At 40.3% G+C, this 20,976-nt stretch overlaps 1 protein-coding gene across 12 annotated transcripts in view; it reads right to left on the bottom strand.

The window, feature by feature from the left end:
• The window catches only part of TPK1 (thiamin pyrophosphokinase 1), a 351,344-nt gene that overhangs the window by 150,909 nt on the left and 179,459 nt on the right, over window positions 1-20,976 (bottom strand). For all 12 annotated transcript variants that reach the window (XM_045052931.1, XM_045052941.1, XM_045052937.1 and 9 more), the window contains one exon: window positions 12,258-12,353. In XM_045052931.1, the coding sequence (XP_044908866.1) occupies window positions 12,258-12,353 (96 nt within the window). The remainder of the gene's footprint in view (window positions 1-12,257; window positions 12,354-20,976) is intronic.

Genomic DNA, 20,976 nt, shown 5'->3' on the forward strand with positions numbered 1-20,976 from the left:
TTGTTCCAGAACCTGAATGTATAAGCAGTTACTTCGGCACTTGACAAAGAGAACGATTCCGCTTATATATTGAAAAACAAGAGGTGTTTTGTGTAGACATACTTAAGTATAGCAGAATATGTCTGTATGTGGACATGTGTTACTTTTTAGAAATTTATAACAATTACTAATTTAAGTTTATAACATTGCTTTGAGGTAGACAGGCACAGTCAAGAAGGTAGAGGAAGTCGTCACAGAAGTCTTACATTGCCTCAGCTATACAGCAGACGCTGGAATTGAATGGTATTGCTTTCAGTATTACTTCAAGGAGGCGGGCAAGATTTATTCTTGTCAAGTTCACATTGGTAATAGCTTATGAGACAATCTCTGTGTATTTTCATTTTTCAGCTCTCAACTTTTCCAAGCAACTTACAACTTGGAAAAAGAAGCAGGTCTCAGAAGTTACAAAACGCCGATTAAAAAAACGTAAAGAAGGCATTTCGTGTACCATTTTTAATTACACACAACACATATCTCCTCCTCTACCCCATAAAATGAAGAGAAAAACCAAAGGCATATAGGATCAAAAAATAGCTCCATGTCCTGCCAATGCCAAAAAATCTTCAATTATAATGGGACAAGAGCTGGAGCAGGGGAATAAGCCTTGTTAAAGTAGATTACTTAATAACATTGACCAACATTTGATAAAAAGGGCTTGCTAAAAAAGGATCCTTCCGTATATGTGCACATTCATTCGTTCAGTAAATATTTATGTTGTGTTCACGATGGGTCAGGTATTACTGGAGGTGCTAGGAATGTTAACAGGGAATAAACATGCACAGTTACCTGCCCACATGAAGCTTGCATTTCCATGAGTGAAGGTGTAATAGAAACAAATATCCTAAATACACAGGTGACAAATGTGTGAGGAAGATTGAGCAGACAGGGGACAAGGATTGCTGAGCCAAGAGATCAAAGAGGAGGTGGGGTTGGGGTGGGGGTGTTTATTTTAAAAGGGAGGCTAGGGGCGCCTGGGTGGCGCAGTCGGTTAAGCGTCCGACTTCAGCCAGGTCACGATCTCGCGGTCCGTGAGTTCGAGCCCCGCGTCAGGCTCTGGGCTGATGGCTCAGAGCCTGGAGCCTGTTTCCGATTCTGTGTCTCCCTCTCTCTCTGCCCCTTCCCCGTTCATGCTCTGTCTCTCTCTGTCGCAAAAATAAATAAACGTTGAAAAAAAAATTTAAAAAAAAAAGGGAGGCTAAGGGGGCACCTGGGGGGGCTCAGTGGGTTAAGCGTCCGACTTCAGCTCAGGTTGTGATCTCGCGGTTCATGGGTCCGAGCCCCACATCCGGCTCTGCACTAACAGCTCAGAGCCTGGAGCCTGCTTCGGATTCTGTGTCTCCCTCTCTCTCTCTGCCCCTCCCCCGCCCATGCGCTTGCGGTCGCTCGCTTTCTCTCTCTTTTCTCTCTCAAAAATAAATAAATGCTAAAAAATTTTTTAAGAATTTTTATGGAAGGCCTCATCGATATGAGCTGCAATATCATCAGAAAACGAATTATATTATCCCATTTTCTCAAATACAAAGTTAAAGGGTGAGAGTTCCACGTAAACAATTAACTAAAAAAAAAAAAGCCGACTCTTTTCTGTAGAGGCAAGTTACAGCATTCACTATAGTCTGAGTTATTCTATGGTTACATGCACATCTGTCTCCTCTATGAGACTGGAGGGTTGGGGCCTTGAACTTAGGTGCCCAACTAAGCATAACAACCACAACAGGCACTCTGTACACGAGTTTGCTAAGCGAGGAAGGAGACCCTCAGTAGCTTCCACCGTGTATCTGAAGGGAGGAGGTCTGCCCTTCCAAGTCTAAGGGGGTGTCTTCACCAGCCCCTAAAATTCTGAACCATCCGTCAGCGAGCATAAGGCACGCAGTGGTTACTGCGGGACTAGAGAAGTCCAATCACTCCTGTTTTCTCTCTGCACCAAGGCAAGCTACAAATGGTGGTTGGCGGGGTTGTGCTGGGTTCCATTACCGAACACACACACCCCATTCTCACCAATTCCCTGGGAATGAGGGCTGGTGAAGACATCCCCTGAGAAACATTTCAACACATAAGGAGTCCTCCGTTTCCTTCAAGTTTCTGAGAGTAAGGTAATTCTTGTGAAATCAGAATATGTCCAAAAGAACCAATGCTACTGGTAAGCGCATGAATGTGGGCAATAAACTGTAACTAGTTCAAGAGATTTCTAAAAACAGGGTCTAATTCTAAAATCATGTCAGTCTTTGAAATTTATCATAAAATCAAAAGATCACAATATAGTTCTCTTTTATGATATGCGCAAAATGTTTTTGTAAAGTAATTATATATAAATTATGTGTCTTCTATAATTTACAACATGCAATGCATTATGTAAATATATAAGTACATTATATAAAATACATTGCAGATCACAAGAACTAAGGTATAAAACAATGCATGGCTATTAATACTACTGTTGTTATATTTTTATTAAACATTTTCTACGTAGCAGGCAATGAGGTGCTCTGCCCCATAACTTGCTGATACGGGTAAGCTGTTATTCTCACTTTGCAGATGAGAAAACCAAGGCTCAAAAACTAAAAAGCTTTCTATCACTATGCAGAGTGCCAGCCCTATTCCAAGCATTTGAACGCCAAATGTCTAAATTGCAATGCATTGCATGGTGTTGGGAAAACTGGACAGCAACATGAAGAGTGAAACTGAACCACTTTCTTACCAAACACAAAAATAAGCGCAAAATGGATAAAAGACCTAAATGGGAGACAGGAAACCATCAAAATCCTAGAGGAGCAAACAGGCAGCGACCTCTGTGACCCTAGCCAAAGCAACTTCTTACTAGACACATCTCCAGAGACAAGGGAAACAAAAGCAAACATGAACTACTGGGACTTCGTTGAGATAAAAAGCTTCTGCATAGGGAAGGAAACAGTGAAAAAAACTAAAAGGCAGACTGCAGAATGGGAGAAGATATTTGCAAATGACATATCTGATAATAGGTTATCGAAAATACAGAAAGAACTCATCAAACTCAACACCTAAAACACAAATAATCCAGTGAAGAAATGGACAGAAGATATGAACAGACATTTTTCCAAAGAAGACATCCAGAGGGCTAAAAAACACATGAAAAGAGGGGCGCCTGGCTGGCTCACTAGGTTAAGCGGCCAACTTCGGCTCAGGTCATAATCTCGCGGCCCGTGGGTTCAAGCCCCGTGTCGGGCTCTGGGCTGACAGCTCAGAGCCTGGAGCCTTTCAGATTCTGTGTCTCCCTCTCTAGCCCTGCCCCCTTTGCACTCTGTCTCTCTCTGTCTTTCAAAAATGAATAAATGTTAGGGGCGCCTGGGTGGCGCAGTCGGTTAAGCGTCCGACTTCAACCAGGTCACGATCTCGCGGTCCGTGAGTTCGAGCCCCGCGTCGGGCTCTGGGCTGATGGCTCAGAGCCTGGAGCCTGTTTCTGATTCGGTGTCTCCCTCTCTCTCTGCCCCTCCCCCGTTCATGCTCTGTCTCTCTCTGTCCCAAAAATAAATAAACGTTGAAAAAAAAATTAAAAAAAAAATGAATAAATGTTAAAAAATAAAAACACATGAAAAGATGCTCATCACTCATCATCAGGGAAATAAATACAAATCAAACCACACTGAGAGACCACCTCACACCAGTCAGAATGGCTAAAATCAACAACCCAGGCCACAACGGATGTTGGCAAGGATGCGGAGAAAGAGGATCTCTTTTGCATTGCTGGTAGAAATGCAAGCTGGTGCAGCGATGCTGCAAAACAGTATGGAGGTTCCTGAAAAAGTTAAAAATAGAATTACCCTACCACCAGCAATTGCACTACTGGGTATTTACCTAAAGGATAGAAAAACACTGATTCGAGGGGATATATGCACCCTGATGTCTGTAGCAGCGCTATCAATAGCCCAACTATGGAAGAGCCCAAATGCCCATCGACTGACGAATGGATAAAGAGGTCATATATAGATATAACACACACAATGGAGTATTGCTCAGCAATCAAAAAAATCAAAGACCTTGCCATTTGTAATGACATGGATAGGGCTAGATGGAGTGGACTATGCTAAGTTAAATAAATGAGTCAGAGAAAGACAATTACCATAGGATTTCACTCATATGTGGAATTTAAGAAACAAAACAGGTGAACATAGGGGAAGGAAGAATAAAAAAGAGAGGGAGGCACACCGTAAGAGACTCTTAACCATAGAGAAAAAAACAGAGGGTTGCTGGAAGGGAGGTGGGTGGTGGGGATTGGGCTAAATGGGTGATGGGTATTAAGGAGGGTATTAATTGTGGCGATGAGCAGTGGGTGTTACACATAAGTGAGGAATCACTAAATTCTATTCCTGAAACGAATGTTATACTATATGCTAACTAGCCAGAATTTAAATAAAAACTTGAAGCAAAAAAAAAACCCGACAATACAAGACTAATAATTTTAGTAATAAACATATTTCCTATTACAATGGTAGACACAAGGATGATAAATCATCTCAACATATGTTGCAGGAGAATTAGTAGGATATCCAGAATACTATTAAGAAAATCCCTTCAGGGGCGCCTGGGTGGCGCAGTCGGTTAAGCGCCCGACTTCGGCCAGGTCACGATCTCGCGGTCCGTGAGTTCGAGCCCCGCGTCAGGCTCTGGGCTGATGGCTCAGAGCCTGGAGCCTGTTTCCGATTCTGTGTCTCCCTCTCTCTCTGCCCCTCCCCCGTTCATGCTCTGTCTCTCTCTGTCCCAAAAATAAATAAACGTTGAAAAAAAAAATTTAAAAAAAAAAAAAGAAAATCCCTTCAAAGAAGGACTGAGTTAAGGTTTGCTATGATGTCCTTGGGAATTTGCATTAATGTTACTGGAAATCTATTTATTCATTGAACAAATATTTATTGAGCAAATAACTGGGAGACATAAAAGATCTCAAGCAGATATGCATTTAACATATAAGATAGGAGTTTTAATAAGAGACTAGAGGGAATGAGGTCAAACAGATGCTAATAAAATAACCCAAATGAGAAATGATGAAAGTCTGAACTAACCGAGTGGCAGCAAGACTGGAAACAAACGGGCACAAGACGTACCTATGAATTAAAGGAGCTGTGACCAACGGGTCAGGGACGGTAGAGTGAAATATAAGGATACTCTCAGGTTTCTGCCAGGCGAATGGATGGTGGTACCAGTGAATGAGAGAGAGAAGAAAGAGAAAATGGGATTCTGAGAGAAAAATGATGGATTTTGTCTTAGACACTGAAATGAAATTCTTCTGGCCTTCCTCTCAGCAGTTAGAAAAAGGCTTTGGAGTTTTGGCTGAGAGGTATAAATTAAGGAGTTAATGGCACAGGAGTGATCACTGAAGCCCAGGGAAAAAAGATACAAGTAAAAGGCAGGTGTGGCAGAGTATGGCCCTAAGAAGAGCCAGGTGAAAATGGAGGTGTTGATGGAGACCACAGGACTTTGACAGGTAAGGAGGCAGGGCAGGAATGAGGGTTACTTCTGGAGCCAATCGCGATAAAATTCTATCAAATCCCAGTTCTATTTGATTAACTAGCACCACCCTTTGATGTCTTGGGAAACCAGGAAGGTTGAGGACCTGGGCTGTTGCCATAGCTTAACGATCTTCAAGTTTCCAACTAAGACTTTCAATCAGGCATAGTTTTCCCATTAAACAGTTGCCAAAATATGCGACAGAGAAACTTTTGTGGCTATTTTGAAACTTTTTGAGGAACCACTTGAAAGGTGAAAGAGGTCATAGAAAGGTATTTGGATTTGCCTGGGTGCTAAGAAGTACGTGCCTTTTAATTCTACCTCACTGAGCCATGTCACAAAAGGATGACACCACCCTATAGTTAGAACATATGTCAAACAGTGAACATCTTCCCCCCCCCCCCCAAGTGAACTCCTTAGTTTGGAATAATTTTAGATTTAGTAAAAAGTTGCAAAGACAGTACAGGGATTATACCCTTCACTCAGTCCCTGAATATTAACGTCTTCTGTAACTATGGTGTACGTGTTCCACCTGAGATGGACACCAATATACTACTAGGAACTCACTTCCAGATTTCATTCACATTTTCCTAGTTTTCCACTAACACCTTTGCTCCATTTCAGGGACCAATGAGAATGCCACATTGCATTTCGTTTCCATGTCTCCTTCATCTCCTCTCGACTGTGACAGTTTTTCAATCTTCCCTTGTTTTTCAAGACCTTGAAAATATCGGTCAGGTATTGTGTAGAATGATATGCAATGTGACTTTCTCTGACTTCTTTTCAAAGATTAACCCGGGATTAAGGGTCTTAGGGAAGAACTTCCCAAGTACCCTTGTCACCCTTTATGTTAGAGATAGAGGGGCCTGGGCTATCAACAGGAATTACCACTGACATTGTTGATTCTGATTACTTGACTGAGTTGGTATCTGCCAAGTGTCTCTACTGTAAACTTTTTATTCCCTTCCAGAATACATGTTAACACACACAACACATTTATTAAATTCTGCTTTAGAGGAGACTGGAATCTTGCCAAAGATACTGGCTCACTGGAGTAGACTATACTGGAGACACCAGAGTCCCTTGGAAGTTAATGCTCAGAACACTATTATGGTTCCTCCTACAATTCTAGGAGTCAGAGCTTAGGAGAGTGATGAGTAATTACTCCAGTCAGATACAGTCTTAAGTGAGGACCAACAGGCATTTGTATAAACAGACAAAAAAGTCATCAGTCCATTACAAACAATAATGCACAAATAACCCAACACTGAAAATCAGTGGATACAGCAATAGCACTGCTAGGAATTTATCCAAGGGAAACAGGAGTGCTGATGCATAGGGGCACTTGTACCCCAATGTTTATAGCAGCACTTTCAACAACAGCCAAAATTATGGAAACAGCCTAAATGTCCATCAACTGATGAATGGATAAAGATGTGGTCTATATATACAATGGAATACTACGTGGCAATGAGAAAGAATGAAATCATGACATTTGCAGCAACGTGGATGGAACTGGAGGGTATCATGCTAAGTAAAATATGTCAGTCAGAGAAAGACAGATACCATATGTTTTCCTCCAATGTGGATCCTGAGAAACTTAACAGAAGACCATGGGGGAGGGGAAAGGAAAAAAATAAAAAGTTACAGAGAGGAAGGGAGGCAAACCATAGGAGACTCTTGGATACTGAGAGCAAACTGAGGATCAATGGGGGGAGGGGGAGAGGGGAAAGTGGGTGATAGGCACTGAGGAGGGCACTTGTTGGGATGGGCACTGGGTATTGTATGGAAACTAATTTGACAATAAATTATAATAAAAAAAGAAAATTAATGGGTACAAATAAATATTCTAAAACTCATAATACTTGAAGATGTCTAAACATAAGGTATCTATCTGAGAAATACCACGTAGGAATTAAGTAGAAAGACTAATATCCCTTACCGAATCTCAATAGTTGAGAACTACAATTCAGAAATAATCACATAAAAACTATTCTAATACATACAAATCACAATTTAATATTTGCTCAGGCTATTACAAGAATTAAAAAAAAACAACTTAATACAATAGGTCATAATCCCACAGTCCTTATTTAACTTGCAGTCGTTAATATTTGTGTGCATGTATAAAGGTTGGGCACTTGCTCTCATTCATACAGTCCTTATTCAGCATACTGCATCATTTGATTGAAAAACTGATTGAAAAAGACATGGCATAAGGAAGCTAAAATGTATTAAAATTTTAGCAAACACAATGAGTACACAATCGACAGTGTGAAATTAATGACAACTTCTCTGCCCAAATTGTGTCTAATGTTAAACCCGTGTGCAAAATATCAGAGACTGAAATAACAGATTCTGTTGTCATATAATACTCCTCTATTTTAGGAGGTCTGTTATTCTTGGGGCCTTACAATCTGGATGTATTTGTGCTTCATCCTGAACCACGCACACCTTACATTTTTACAAAGTCAGAGCAATAGATTTTGATGTTTTTTACTGAATTCAAAGGTTTGAATCTCAAGTATGCATCACGGCATCAGAAGAAACATGTGCTCCCTGAAGATCCAGTCATATCAGATGGCATCCTGATAATGTATTATTCATGACTCAGTTCCAGATAAACAATGTGGTTACATAAAAGCAAAGCATTAAAAAGTCACATGTATCGATGAAGCCTTTTGCAAAAAAATAAAAGGTGAGGGTGAGCAGGTTTAAAATAGATAAATAAATAAATCAGGTGACTTAGGGAAATTTTTTGTTTATTTTATTTAAAAAAAAATTTTTTTTTTAACGTTTATTTATTTTTGAGACAGAGAGAGACAGAGCATGAACGGGGGAGAGTCAGAGAGAGAGGGAGACACAGAATCTGAAACAGGCTCCAGGCTCTGAGCAGTCAGCACAGAGCCCGACGCGGGGCTCGAACTCACGGACAGTGAGATCATGACCTGAGCCGAAGTCGGCCGCTCAACCGACTGAGCCACCCAGGCGCCCCGATTTAGGGAAATTTTTAAAAATTAATCATATGTTCTGGGTAGTAAACTCCTTTAGCCTAAGGACCGACCCTAATTCAAATCCTATAAAGTTCTAATATGGTACACAGTATGGTTCCTTAACATATTAAATCTTACTTTAATTCAATTCCTTTATATTTTAATTACATTTTACTTTTTTTAACAATTTTTTAAATATTTATTTATTTTTGAGAGAGACAGAGAGACAGAGAGACAGAGAGAGAGAGAGAGAGAGAGAGAGAGAGAGAGAGACAGAGCATGAACAGGGGAGGGTCAGAGAGAGGGAGACACAGAATCCGAAGCAGGCTCCAGGCTCTGAGCTATCAGCACAGAGCCCGACACGGGGCTCGAACTCACAGACCGCGAGATCATGACCTGAGCTGAAGTCAGATGCTTATCCGACTAAACCACCCAGGCGCCCCTATAATTACATTTTAAAGTATATGCTAGTAAGAGAAGATCTTACTATAAAATACAGACATTGATGACAACCTCATATTTATAATTTAGCAAGTAGAAAAACAGCAATGTATGATAATTTGATTGGACTTATTAGGTGGAGAAGCATAAAGGATTTTTTTTATACAGTTTATGCAGATTTTAAGAAGAAATTTTTAACGGTCCTCATGATGATCTCACCAGAGGGTACGACAACGTGTGCAGGGGCATCTTCTATAATTTTCCTTGCTAATGCTTCTAATCTTGTTTTTCTCTTGCTATTACATTAAATCACATAAAATGATGTACTTTGAGGTTAAATGTAAAGACAGGTGGAAGCTCACAGATACCCCATTTTGTCAGATTTACTATAACCTGAAGGTTATATTAATACAACCACAAGGTTTTCATTGTGAGTAATGGAGCCTTTGGTTTATTCAATAATGCTTTTTAAAACACCAAACCCATCACGCTCACTGTCCATCTGAAAACGCTTTAAACTCCCTGCCATTGGTTCGCTGAAGCACTATCCATCCTCCCACGCCGAGGTATCTGTCCTTGAACGCTCTTCTCCCTCTGCCACCCACCCCCCACTTGTTTATGATGCCCCAGCCTTCTCTAAAAAGCCCTTCCCCTTTCTGTGTTGTGCTCCACCCTCCTGTGCGTTCCTACAGGCTCAACATTTATAGGCTACTTCTAACACTCAAGGTCCTGCTGTTCAGTCGTGAGCAAGATAGATCTGTCCCAACTTTGTGGGTCATACAGTGAAGCTGGGAAGAAAGGCTTCGAGCCAACAATTAGAAATAACCAACAAAATTATTAGAAGTGCTCAGAGTGTCTCAAAGGAGAACCAAGGGGGAACAGAAACGTAGAGTGGCAGACCCCAACCTGGAGGAAGGGGGAAGAGGAGTCCTCTTTAAGGACATCCCCTGTTCTGCCATCGTGATATAGACCAAGAGAAGGAAAAATTTGAAAAATATTCAAAAAATGTGTAAAAAGTTCTAGGCAGAGGGGCGCCTGGATGGCTCAGTCAGATGGGTGTCTGATTGCGGCTCAGGTCATGATCTTGTGGTTCATGGGTTCGAGCCCTGAGTTGGGCTCTGTGCTGACAGCTCAGAGCCTAGAGCCTGCTTTGGATTCTGCTCCTCCCTCTCTCTCTCTGCTCTTCCCCTGCTCATGCTCTGTCTCTCTCTCAAAAATAAATGAACACTGAAATAAAAATTCTAGGCAGAAAAGGCAACATACACAAAAATCGCTCAAGGCAGAGAAGACGGAACAGGCCATATTTTAGGAGCAAAGAGAAAAAGTAGTGCAAGATAAGCTGGACAATGCACTGGGCCTAAATCATGCCAGGGCCCAGAGGCATCCATGGAAGCTCACTGCTCCTTTTTCTCCCAGAAAGAACTCGCTAGGCCTGGGAGGGGACAGCTGGCTGTCATGGCCCAGAGGCAACTCCTTCAGGATGCAGTAGCAAGTGCCATCAAGGTACAGCGGTCCCTAAGAGCGTCCAGCCCATGACTAAGCACAGTGGGACTGGGAGGGTCTGGTCCTTTCCACCCAACATGGATGCCTCCAACAGGTCCTCCTGCTTCCGCCCTCCCACTGGGCCCACCTAGACTTTACTAGATCTGTTTTGTGGATCACATACAGCTGATTACCCTCTTTCCCCAGCTTGAAGCTCTCTCTGAATTTCACTGTTGATGAGTTTGAGATATGATTATTTATTTTCAGACTTAACGACCGAGCACTGTATTACAGATACGATCAATTTGACACACATAATTTAATTTCAGTATCGATGCTGGGAAATCTGAAACACAAGTTGTGAAGAACTTACAACTTTTTTTTTCTAAGAAACTCAAACTCAGTTATGTCCGGATGAAGCAATGGGCTTCTTTGGAACTCTCAATGGGCTGTGTTCTGTTTTCATTAAGCAAATATTCAATTATAACAATTTATTGCCAGAAATAGCACAATACATTTGGTATTGTTCAAGCTACAACAGAGATGGGAAATGTTCACTCAATTACTTTTGTTCACTTTGCACAATGTGCTTCTCGTCAATTATGACAATTAACAAGGCTTGTCTTCAAAAAGAGAAAAGGATCTACTATGTCACCTAGGTAAATACATGCTAAAAGAAATCTCTGATAACCTTCTGTGACAGAGGAAGTTCTTCTCAGGGCTGCCTTGAATGTACAAGCAAGTTTTGCTAGTTTTCCTAGTTGAATGTTTGTTTATTTTTGAGAGAGAGAGAAACAGAGCGTGAGTGGGGGAGGGTCAGAGAGGGAGACACACACAGAATCCGAAGCAGGCTCCAGGTTCTGAGCCATCAGCACAGAGCCCAACACGGGGCCCAAACCAATGAACCATGAGATCATAACCTGAGCCGAAGTGGGATGCATAACCGACTGAGCCACCCAGGCGTCCCGCTAGTTTTCTTAGTCTAACACTACATACACATCATGTGCCTCAGCTTACTTTCCTGCCCCTGCCAGTAAAAGAATGGTCAACTGTCATTCAGTGCTTCACATTTAATTTTGTTGACCCTCACTAAACCGGACTTAAAAAGAGTCCACAGGGGCACCTGGGTGGCGCAGTCGGTTAAGCGTCCGACTTCAGCCAGGTCACGATCTCGCGGTCCGGGAGTTCGAGCCCGGCGTCGGGCTCTGTGCTGATGATGGCTCAGAGCCTGGAGCCTGTTTCCGATTCTGTGTCTCCCTCTCTCTCTGCCCCTCCCCCGTTCGTGCTCTGTCTCTCTCTGTCCCAAAAATAAATAAACATTGAAAAAAAAAATTTTAAAAAGAGTCCACAAATGCAAAGCAGCGGACTCTTCACTGATTTCAAAAAGAAGAGTTGATAACATTTTATTTATAGATGAGAGTTTGTAATGATGCCTCCTGGGCCAAATACAGGCCGTGCTTGTTTGCCTGTTTTGCCCCCACAATATTTGAACACACTAGGTCTGCGTGGCAACAATGAACAAGAGATGAAAAGTGGTGACTTATTTTAGGCCAAAAATGTTTCAGCTGCTTTATACAAAGTCCACCTCCCCTCTTTTGTGACTTTCACATGATAAAGCATCTCCATCTGTGACCTCTGATTTAAGTGAACAAATCAATACTTTGGCAGCTAAGTACAGATTTATTCAGTATATGGGAAAAATCTGACAGGGAATCTAAAAGACTGACAGAAAAGTAACCGATCACTTCCGATGAGTGAAAAGTTTAAGCGGGATTTTCACATCCTTGGTACCAAGACTCCTAACCACCAAAAAGGTGTGCATCTTACCTGTAGGTCTTTTTCTTCTATCTTTTTTTGGAGCAGTTCAAGGCACTTGGTGAAGTCAGTATGGTCTTGGTCAGGCGTTGATATAATCTCACATCCCTACGTGTTTAAAGAGAGAGAAAAGGTAAGAACAGGTAATGAAGGCAGCCTTATTATGAACAGGATCTAAAACCATAAAAGATAAGGTATCAATAGACACAGCCAGTTATGCCTGTATTATATACCCCGATCATTAGTATCATTGTCATCATCTTTTTTTATCTCACATAACATCTCAGAAATGGTGTTAGAATATCACAATAATGGTCTGATTATGACAATAATTTTACTCAACAAAAGTGCAGCTGTATACTACGTTACTGGTCTTTAAGAATCACTGCTGTGATGACATTTGAGACTAACATAAGGGCTCTAGTATAAGTATTACAAAATATATTCACAGTAAAATTACCTGAAATTAAAATGAAACTATCTCTAAAAAAAAAAGAAAAAAAAAAGTCTGCATTTTTTTCAGCAGACCTCCCAAGTTCACTTACATGAATGGGAAAACTAATATTAATACTGAACTAATGATAAAACTACATTTCAAGTAAAATCAAGTCTATTGTTGTATAAAATTACTTTACTGGACCTTCCTCACCCAATGTAAAAAGAAGCATGGAGAGCTACACCTGCATAAATATGTCTCTTGGATTATTTTTTGGACATAATGAAGTGAATTTATAAGGTCTTTGCCTCTTCTACACCAGATACCTAGTGAAAAACTAGGAATATATTTATATATATGAAGTCACAAAAGTGCCAGCTGGTTGGCACTCGTGAACTTTGATGGCTAAAGAAACAATATTTCTGAAATGACACTTTCTCCTCCAATGTCTTACAGAGGCAAAGGTGTATAAAACCAGAGCGTGGTGGGACTGGAGACTTCTTAATTCAGGAACGTAACAATCCGTGGTCTCTCACAAACAGCTGAGTAAGGGGAAGTTAAATATAATCCAGTATATAAAGTTGCCATTCAAAGAGTTTTCAAGGATACAAAACACCCATACTGCCTCCTAAATTATTCTAAGAACTGTTCTCAGTAGATTTAAAGGTTCTTCTCAAACTTCAAGGTCTCTCTAAATGTGTCAAGTTCAGCCTGGGCTTCATTCATTTATGACTACTGTCCTACAAGGTAGCCACCAATGAAAAAATTAATTTCTCATAATTTAGAAATATGTTATACCCTAAAAGATGTATATATCATCTTTATAAAATCGTCTACATGTACTTTTCTGACCCTAAAAGAGCACTGAAATTTACTATCATCACCAAGCAAGGGCATAAAGAAGTTGACTCGTCTTAGGCTAATGCTCCTAGAAGAAAGATATAGGAATATGCCAGAACCTACGGGGATGTTAGCAGTGCTGAGATTAGACTGTCACCCAACCAAACTGTCACTATACTGAAAGTTCCTTGAGGACAGGAATTATGTTGCATTCATGACCATGAGTGAATGGTGAGTGGCACCAGTCTGCTACATGGTAACGGTTTGATAAATGTTTCACTAATATTCCTGAGGAATAAAAATGTAAGCTGGCAAAGGGGGGCAGGGGGCGTGTAACAGCATGGGATCTTACTGCCAAATACAGAATTTTAACAATGGGAAATAATCTATGCTCTTTTTAGTGCTGATAATACAATCACGTCAGCAAAAGGAAACACAATGAAAAAGGCAAACAGAAGTAACAATAATACAAGAAACAATTAATAGACCCGTTTACCTTCACAGCTATCTTCACGGAATCAACACAGATCCATAGGAAAAATAATCGTGAATGAGAACCCAAGAATCTAGTCTCACTATAATATTTTGTAGATTAAGGAAATAAAAACAAGAGATTTTAAGGTTTAAAAAAGGTGGTTTTAAGGTTTATTTTTGAGACAGAGCATGAGTGGGGGAGGGGCAGAGAGAGAGAGAGAGAGAGAGAGAGAGAGGGAGAGAGAGAGAGAGAGAGGGAGAGACAGTATCTGAATGAGCCCCCAGGCTCTGAGCTGCCAACACAAAGCCCAACGCGGGGCTTGAACTCACGGACCATGAGATCATGACCTGAGTTGAAGTCAGACGCTTAACCGACTGAGCCACCCAGGTGCCCCTAAAAACAAGAGATTTAAGTGGACTTGCTAATCACTGGACAGCAGGGTGCAACAATGTCACATCTAGAAATCCTGCTTCTTTACTCTCAAGTGGGAGCAAATGCCTAGATATCAGACACAAAAAGGTTATAATAACATCTCCAGAGTTGGTTCCACAAGAATGGCATCATGAAAAAAGCTACCCCCGAAAAAGGAGCAAGGCTTGAATAATACCTGACTTTATCTCATCAATTTAAGACGGACACACAGAAAAGTGTAAGTCAGGACACGGAGACAGATTACCAGAACTGAAAAATTCAGACTGTATCTAAACCAAGAACTTCCAGAAACTCTGAGATGTTGATCAGCCATCCGTAGCTTCTTGGAATCTTCCTAAATTTAAATGATTCTAATCTCATCACAGATGGGCAACAAATTCACTGGAAGCGGAAACAGCTTCAACAGCCCTCACAGGGAAGCTCGCGACACCTAGAAGGACACCTGCAAAACGGAGCACTAGCCAAAGTGCAACACCAGGCCTTTGGCCAACTAAAGATGTTTTTACTGTTTTCTGGGTCTCATGATAACACAAGAAGGTCTAGAAGAGGAGATATATAAAACCAAAGAAATAATCAGCAAAATTCTGCAGAATAGGAAAAATGCAGAAATGCTATTAGGTATCAAGTGAGGTTCAACTATTTTATATTAATGTTTATTTTTAATTATTTATGTATAGAGTAAGGCTCAATTTACTAGAGTCAGAAGCACTGGATACTGTGAAGAATTTTACTGGATTTGATGTTTAAAAAACAAAATAAAAACTCACAGTAATCCAAGGACCTAGGAGATATAAAAGCTAGGAAATCTGGCCAAATAATAAAGTATATCACTATTAGAAACCAAATAGATGGTTTCTAGTATTAGCTTCCTAATAGATGAAGGTATACCTGACTTGAAAATATACGGAAAATTTCCAAAGCATAAACTAATAAACGTTTTAAGAACAGCTTTAACATATCAATGTTTGAGTGGAAACATTTGTTTTAACCATTACTGACTCTGATTTTTCTTAGTTGCTTAGAATATATTTTTTAGGATCCATATTATTGTTTTATAAGCTAGCAGGTGGCTCCAATCTCATTCTATGTGCTTTTCTTATGAAGTTTTTGTCATTATACAAATAGAAATTTAAATAACTCAATTCTAGTGGCACCTGGATGACTCAGTTGGTTAGGCATCTGACTTCAGCTCAGGTCATGATCTCACAGTTCGTGGGTTCCAGCCCCGCAGTGGAGCCCCGCGTCGGGCTCTGTACTGACAGCTCAGAGCCTGGGGCCTGCTTTGGATTCTCTGTCTCCCTCTTCTCTCTGCCCCTCCCCTGCTCATGCTCGCTCACTCTCTCTCTCAAAAATAAACATAGAAAGAAAATTGAAAAAGATAACTCAATTCTAATAATAAGCTCCACTGGTGGACACATGTTTTTAAGTGGATTATTATTTTTTAATATTACACTGTTAATTTTGTTTTATGTTAGAATTCAAAAGGAAAAGACTTGAATTGATGTCACGAATTTCAGTACGTCTAAATATCTAGGCTACTCTAATTTTGTTCTAACCCAAAAACAGTCTTCTGAAGATGAGAAAGCACAATGCTGCCCCTTCCTTCTAAACCATAACCAAACACAAAAGGAAAAGCGAGGAGAACTAAGTTTGAACGAGTTTAAGAATTCGGTTCCAGTGTGTTGAATTTACTTACCACAGACTTCCTCATCAGGTCTTTCTCATCCCATAAGTCAAAACCAGAAAAAGACGCATGTAAATTTAATTATAAATAAATGACCAGGGGGTCCAGTCGACTACTTTTTAGAGTCTTACTCTATGTACGCTGTTTTATTAAACTGTACTGTGTATGGAGGAAGTAGGGCTCTACCAGATACTAAAGGGCCAGTGCTAAATAAAAACATGAATATCATAATCAGTAAACATGTAAATTATAAATATGTGTGTGTCTGAGTGTGAGAAAGACAGCCAGGTAAGAGGAGGCTCCTTTTCTACCTCTTTCCATACCGAGAAACTCCTAGCCACACTTCACCACTAGCCAGTGATTGCTTGCAAGAAAGTCCGTCTTCTATTCATCCCTAAATTTCTCCTTTCTTTTTGTTGGGTAGTAGGGATAGTGTAGGCATTTGAGATCCCATTCTGCTTTTGGACTAAAACTACACTCTAAAATAGAGCCAAGTGTCAATCAAAAAGAATGAAATTGTGCCATTTGCAACTACGTGGATGGAACTGGAGGGTATTATGCTAAGTGAAATTAGTCAGAGAAAGACAAATATCATATGACTTCACTTTAAGATACAAAATAGATGAACATTAGGGAGGGGAAGCAAAAATAATATAAAAGTAGGGAGAGGGACAAAACACAAAAGACTCTTACATACAGAGAACATAATAGGGTTGCTGGATGGGTTGGGGGAGGGGGGATGGGATAAATGCTTACGGGGCATTAAGGAATCTACTCCTGAAATCATTGTTGCACCATATGCAACCTGGATGTAAAATAAACAATAAATAAAATTTTTAAAAAATTTAGAAAATAAAAATATAAAATAGTCAAGTGCAATACACTGGAATGAGATACCTACTCAGAAAACTGCCGATTATATTAGCTTCTGCTCCATAGAGGTATAATGAACATCCCCAAACTACAATGTTGAGAATCACATTGTAATAGAAAACATGTACTAGGAAAATGAAAGAATTCACAATATCAAGCAAATATCATGAATTCATATTAAAATGACAGGTGCCCTAAGGTTCAGGAAAACAAAACTGGAAGGTGCAGAAAGATGTAGAGAAGTTACAAATAAGGTAAATTAGGCCGGTTGCCAACATGCTGATTTAGCAGACTTGAGGAGAATGAAGACAAACAAGCAAACCTACTTAAGTAAACAAAAGCAGAACTTTACACATGAGGGAGTGAGCTCACGGAGCAAAGGAACCCAAGTGGAACACATCTCTCTCTCTCTCTCTCACACACACACACACACACACACACACACACACACACACACGCATGCACGCACACACAAATTCTCGTCTGGCCAATCTTTGCCTACTACTTTGGGAATTCTGGATGTCCGGTCAGGGAGGGAAGACTCAAGCCTCCTTGAGCAGCCGTCGGCACCTGCGTGTCAGTCGCAGGGACAGTACAGGTGCATTTCAAGCAGTCGACAGAAATTTGATGGACAGAATAACGATGGACGGATTAACACGGTCTCTCTCCTCATGGCACTAATGGAATGCTTCTCTAAAATACAAATGTGGATCAGCCTTAGACAATAAGCATAATACAGAAAAGCAACATTGCCAATTATTTTTCCGGGTATCATTACACAGCTGCCCTAAGAAAATCATGTAACACTTTTGTTTTAGGGCATGACTGACACAGATTCTTAAAGAGGTGACATATGCTAGTGCTTCATATGCAATTAAGGAAACTAAAATCCCACAATAACATTAACATAGTTAACATCCAATGAGGGAAGAGAATTACCAATTGTACATTAAGGCTAACAAATGAAGCACTACGAAAGTACTGCATAAGGAACTCAGAATATTTTTTTTCCTCATGTTTATTTATTTTTGAGAGAGAGAGAATGTGAGAGCGTGAGGAGAAGGGGCAGAGAGTGGGAGACACAGGATCTGAAGCAGGCTGTATGCCGTCAGCACAGAGCCCAACGTGGGGCTCGAACTCATGAACTGTGAGATCATGACCTGAACTGAAGTCGGATGTTTCACAGACTGAGCCATCCAGGCACCCCACCCCCCCGAAATGTTTTACAATGAGTTGTAATTTATTTCTTAAGAGAAAGACAAATGACAAGGAATCAAACTGATATCAGGGACTCAATAAAAATTTAGCAATGAACAGTTTGCAGAACATGTCCTAGAATGACAATAGCTCACTTCAGTTTCTAACACTGCCAACATCTAAGGTCATAGCAAACACAAAAATGTATGCAATATATGTAATGCATGAGCCTCATCACAATAAAATCACAAATCATCTAAAAGAGATAGGTTTATGTTGAGCGTGGTATACTTAAATTTTTAAAGAAAAAAGGTTTAAACAATAAGGGTTGCGCTAACTGCTTACATTAACCAAATAACTGTATTATTACATTAACCCATTTCATTATTTTATAAATAGCCTATGAGTATTAAAATATTTTATTCAAATGACCAAGTAATGTTGCTACATAAACACAGTATGTCCACCTTATTACTATTAAAATATTAACCCAACTCTTCCTTCAGGCTGTGAGCCTCATGAAGGTGTCTGTCGTAACTTTTGTTCACTCTTGGATCCCCGTACAAGAACCTACCCAAAGTGCATGGCAAGTGGTAATCACTCAGTGATGAATGAAGTCACTTATAAAGTCCTGAGATAACTGATCAGTGTAGACCAGGGATCAGGAAAGTTTTCTGGAAAGGGGCAGACAGAAACTCCTTCTGGCTGTGCAGGCCACAGGGCCTGTGTCCCAACCACTCACCCAGCTTTTGGATCATGAAAGATCTACAGATAATACATAAATAAATAGGAAGATTTGCATTCCAACAGAACTGAAATTTCAAATTTGAATTTCATATAATCTTCACATGCCATAAAATATTATTCTAATTCTTTAGATTTCTTTTTTCCCCCAACCATTTAAAAATGTCAGAACACTTCTTAGCTTGTGAGCAATACAAAAACAAACAGTGGGCCAGATCCGCCTATGGGCTGACGTTTGCCACCTAATCTCAGTTCCAGGACCACAATTAGTTTTTGTGACTACAACGAAACTCTCTACTCGCGCAAGGAATTTCATATAAGGAAAAAGATTCAGCCCTTTATCAAATCTTTCTGAACTCCCTTTTCCTCATCTGTAATGGAAGTAATGTGCACACCAAAACTGCGGCTGAGGGTCCATGTTCCATGCACATGAGGCCCCAGGCACAGTGACAAACACCCCAAGGGGCCACCTCAGCATTTCAGAAGAATCTCTAGAAACATCAGCTGCTGCAGTCAGATCACCGCACATCAAAGATTACTAGAGGAAGCACCATATCGTAAATATTCTCCAAAGAACTTTGTGTGGGATGCTTACTGAACTATTTTTTAATTTACTGACAACTCAAAGAAATTATTACAAGGCAATGAGTATCAATAATCAACCTAACTGCAAAAGACCGATGCGGAAGCCGAGAGACTGTCATTCCTGATTACTTAATTTACTGTTTGCCAATAATTTAACTAATGTAAGTTAATGAGTTTTTACATTTTACATTTAATACCTTTCAGGTGATACTATGCTGACTCCTCTAAAACTCTTTAATGGAAAAGAAAACAGATCCTTTGGGAAAAAAATTATAAGAACATATCAACTCATTTCATACACTATATCCACAGAGAGACTTGGCCTCATTAAAACAAGAAGCAAGGAGTTAAGTCTGGTGAAGGCATTCCCCAATCTGCTATTAGCTTACTCATTTTCGGTGAAGTCATTCGATGCCCATCCATCTACCCAGGACAAGAAAGGACTTGCACAAATTACCCTGAGAAGATTTTACGGGGCTCTGAGACTTCTACTGTAACTTTATAGGCTGAGTGTATAAGGTTAAGAATTCAGAAGTGTTATTTCCTCAAAGGTGTCATGCACACCAATTCTGAAAATTTATTTGGAGTGGCTTGCGTATAGCCTCTCATCTAGCATAATTAAATGCGATGTGTAGGTAGCTGTAAAATCTAAGATGCTTTTCAGAAACTAAGAATTTTCCTAACAAAATACAACCCAATTCTTCGAAAAATCAGATTATTTTAAAAGTGTCCTTTTTTTAAATTTTTTAAAATGTTTTTTATTTATTTTTGAGAGACAGAGAGAGAGAGAGAGAGAGAGACATAGCATGAGCAGGGGAGGGGCAAGGAGAGAGAGAGACACAGACTCTGAAGCAGGCTCCAGGCTCTGAGCTGTCAGCACAGAGCCTGACGCGGGGCTCAAACTCACAGACTGTGAGATCATGACCTGAGCCGAAGTCAGGCGCTTAACCGACTGAGCCACCCAGGTGCCCCGAAAAGTGTCTTAAAATTAGAATGTTAACATTGCCACCTGCTGATAACTGTCTTCCTCATTAAATAACATTAATACAAACACATTGTTATGGGAGATATTTAGTCACTTTACCTGAATTACTGTCTTGAATCCCCACAATACCCTTTATAAGGTAAACGCAATGATCACATTTAATATATTCAGATTGAAGTTTAGAGGGATTAAATACCTTGCCCAAGGTCACACAAGTGTTGAGGACATTGTATGTGATCTGAAGCCCATACCTTTTTTTTTTCTTTTTTAATTTCTATTTGGGAGAGAGAGAGCAAGCAAGCGAGAGCAGGGGACAGGGGCAGAGGGAGGGAGGGAGAGGGAGGGAGAGGGAGGAAGAGAGAGAGAGAGAGAGAGAGAGAGAGAGAGAGAGAGAGAGAGAGAGAGAGAGAATCTTATGCAGACTCCATGCTCATTAAGGAGTCCAACACGGGGTTCAATTCCAAGACCCTGGGATCATGA

The sequence above is a fragment of the Felis catus genome, chromosome A2, assembly GCF_018350175.1.
Source record: "Felis catus isolate Fca126 chromosome A2, F.catus_Fca126_mat1.0, whole genome shotgun sequence".
In the NCBI taxonomy this organism is placed as follows: Eukaryota; Metazoa; Chordata; class Mammalia; order Carnivora; family Felidae; genus Felis; species Felis catus.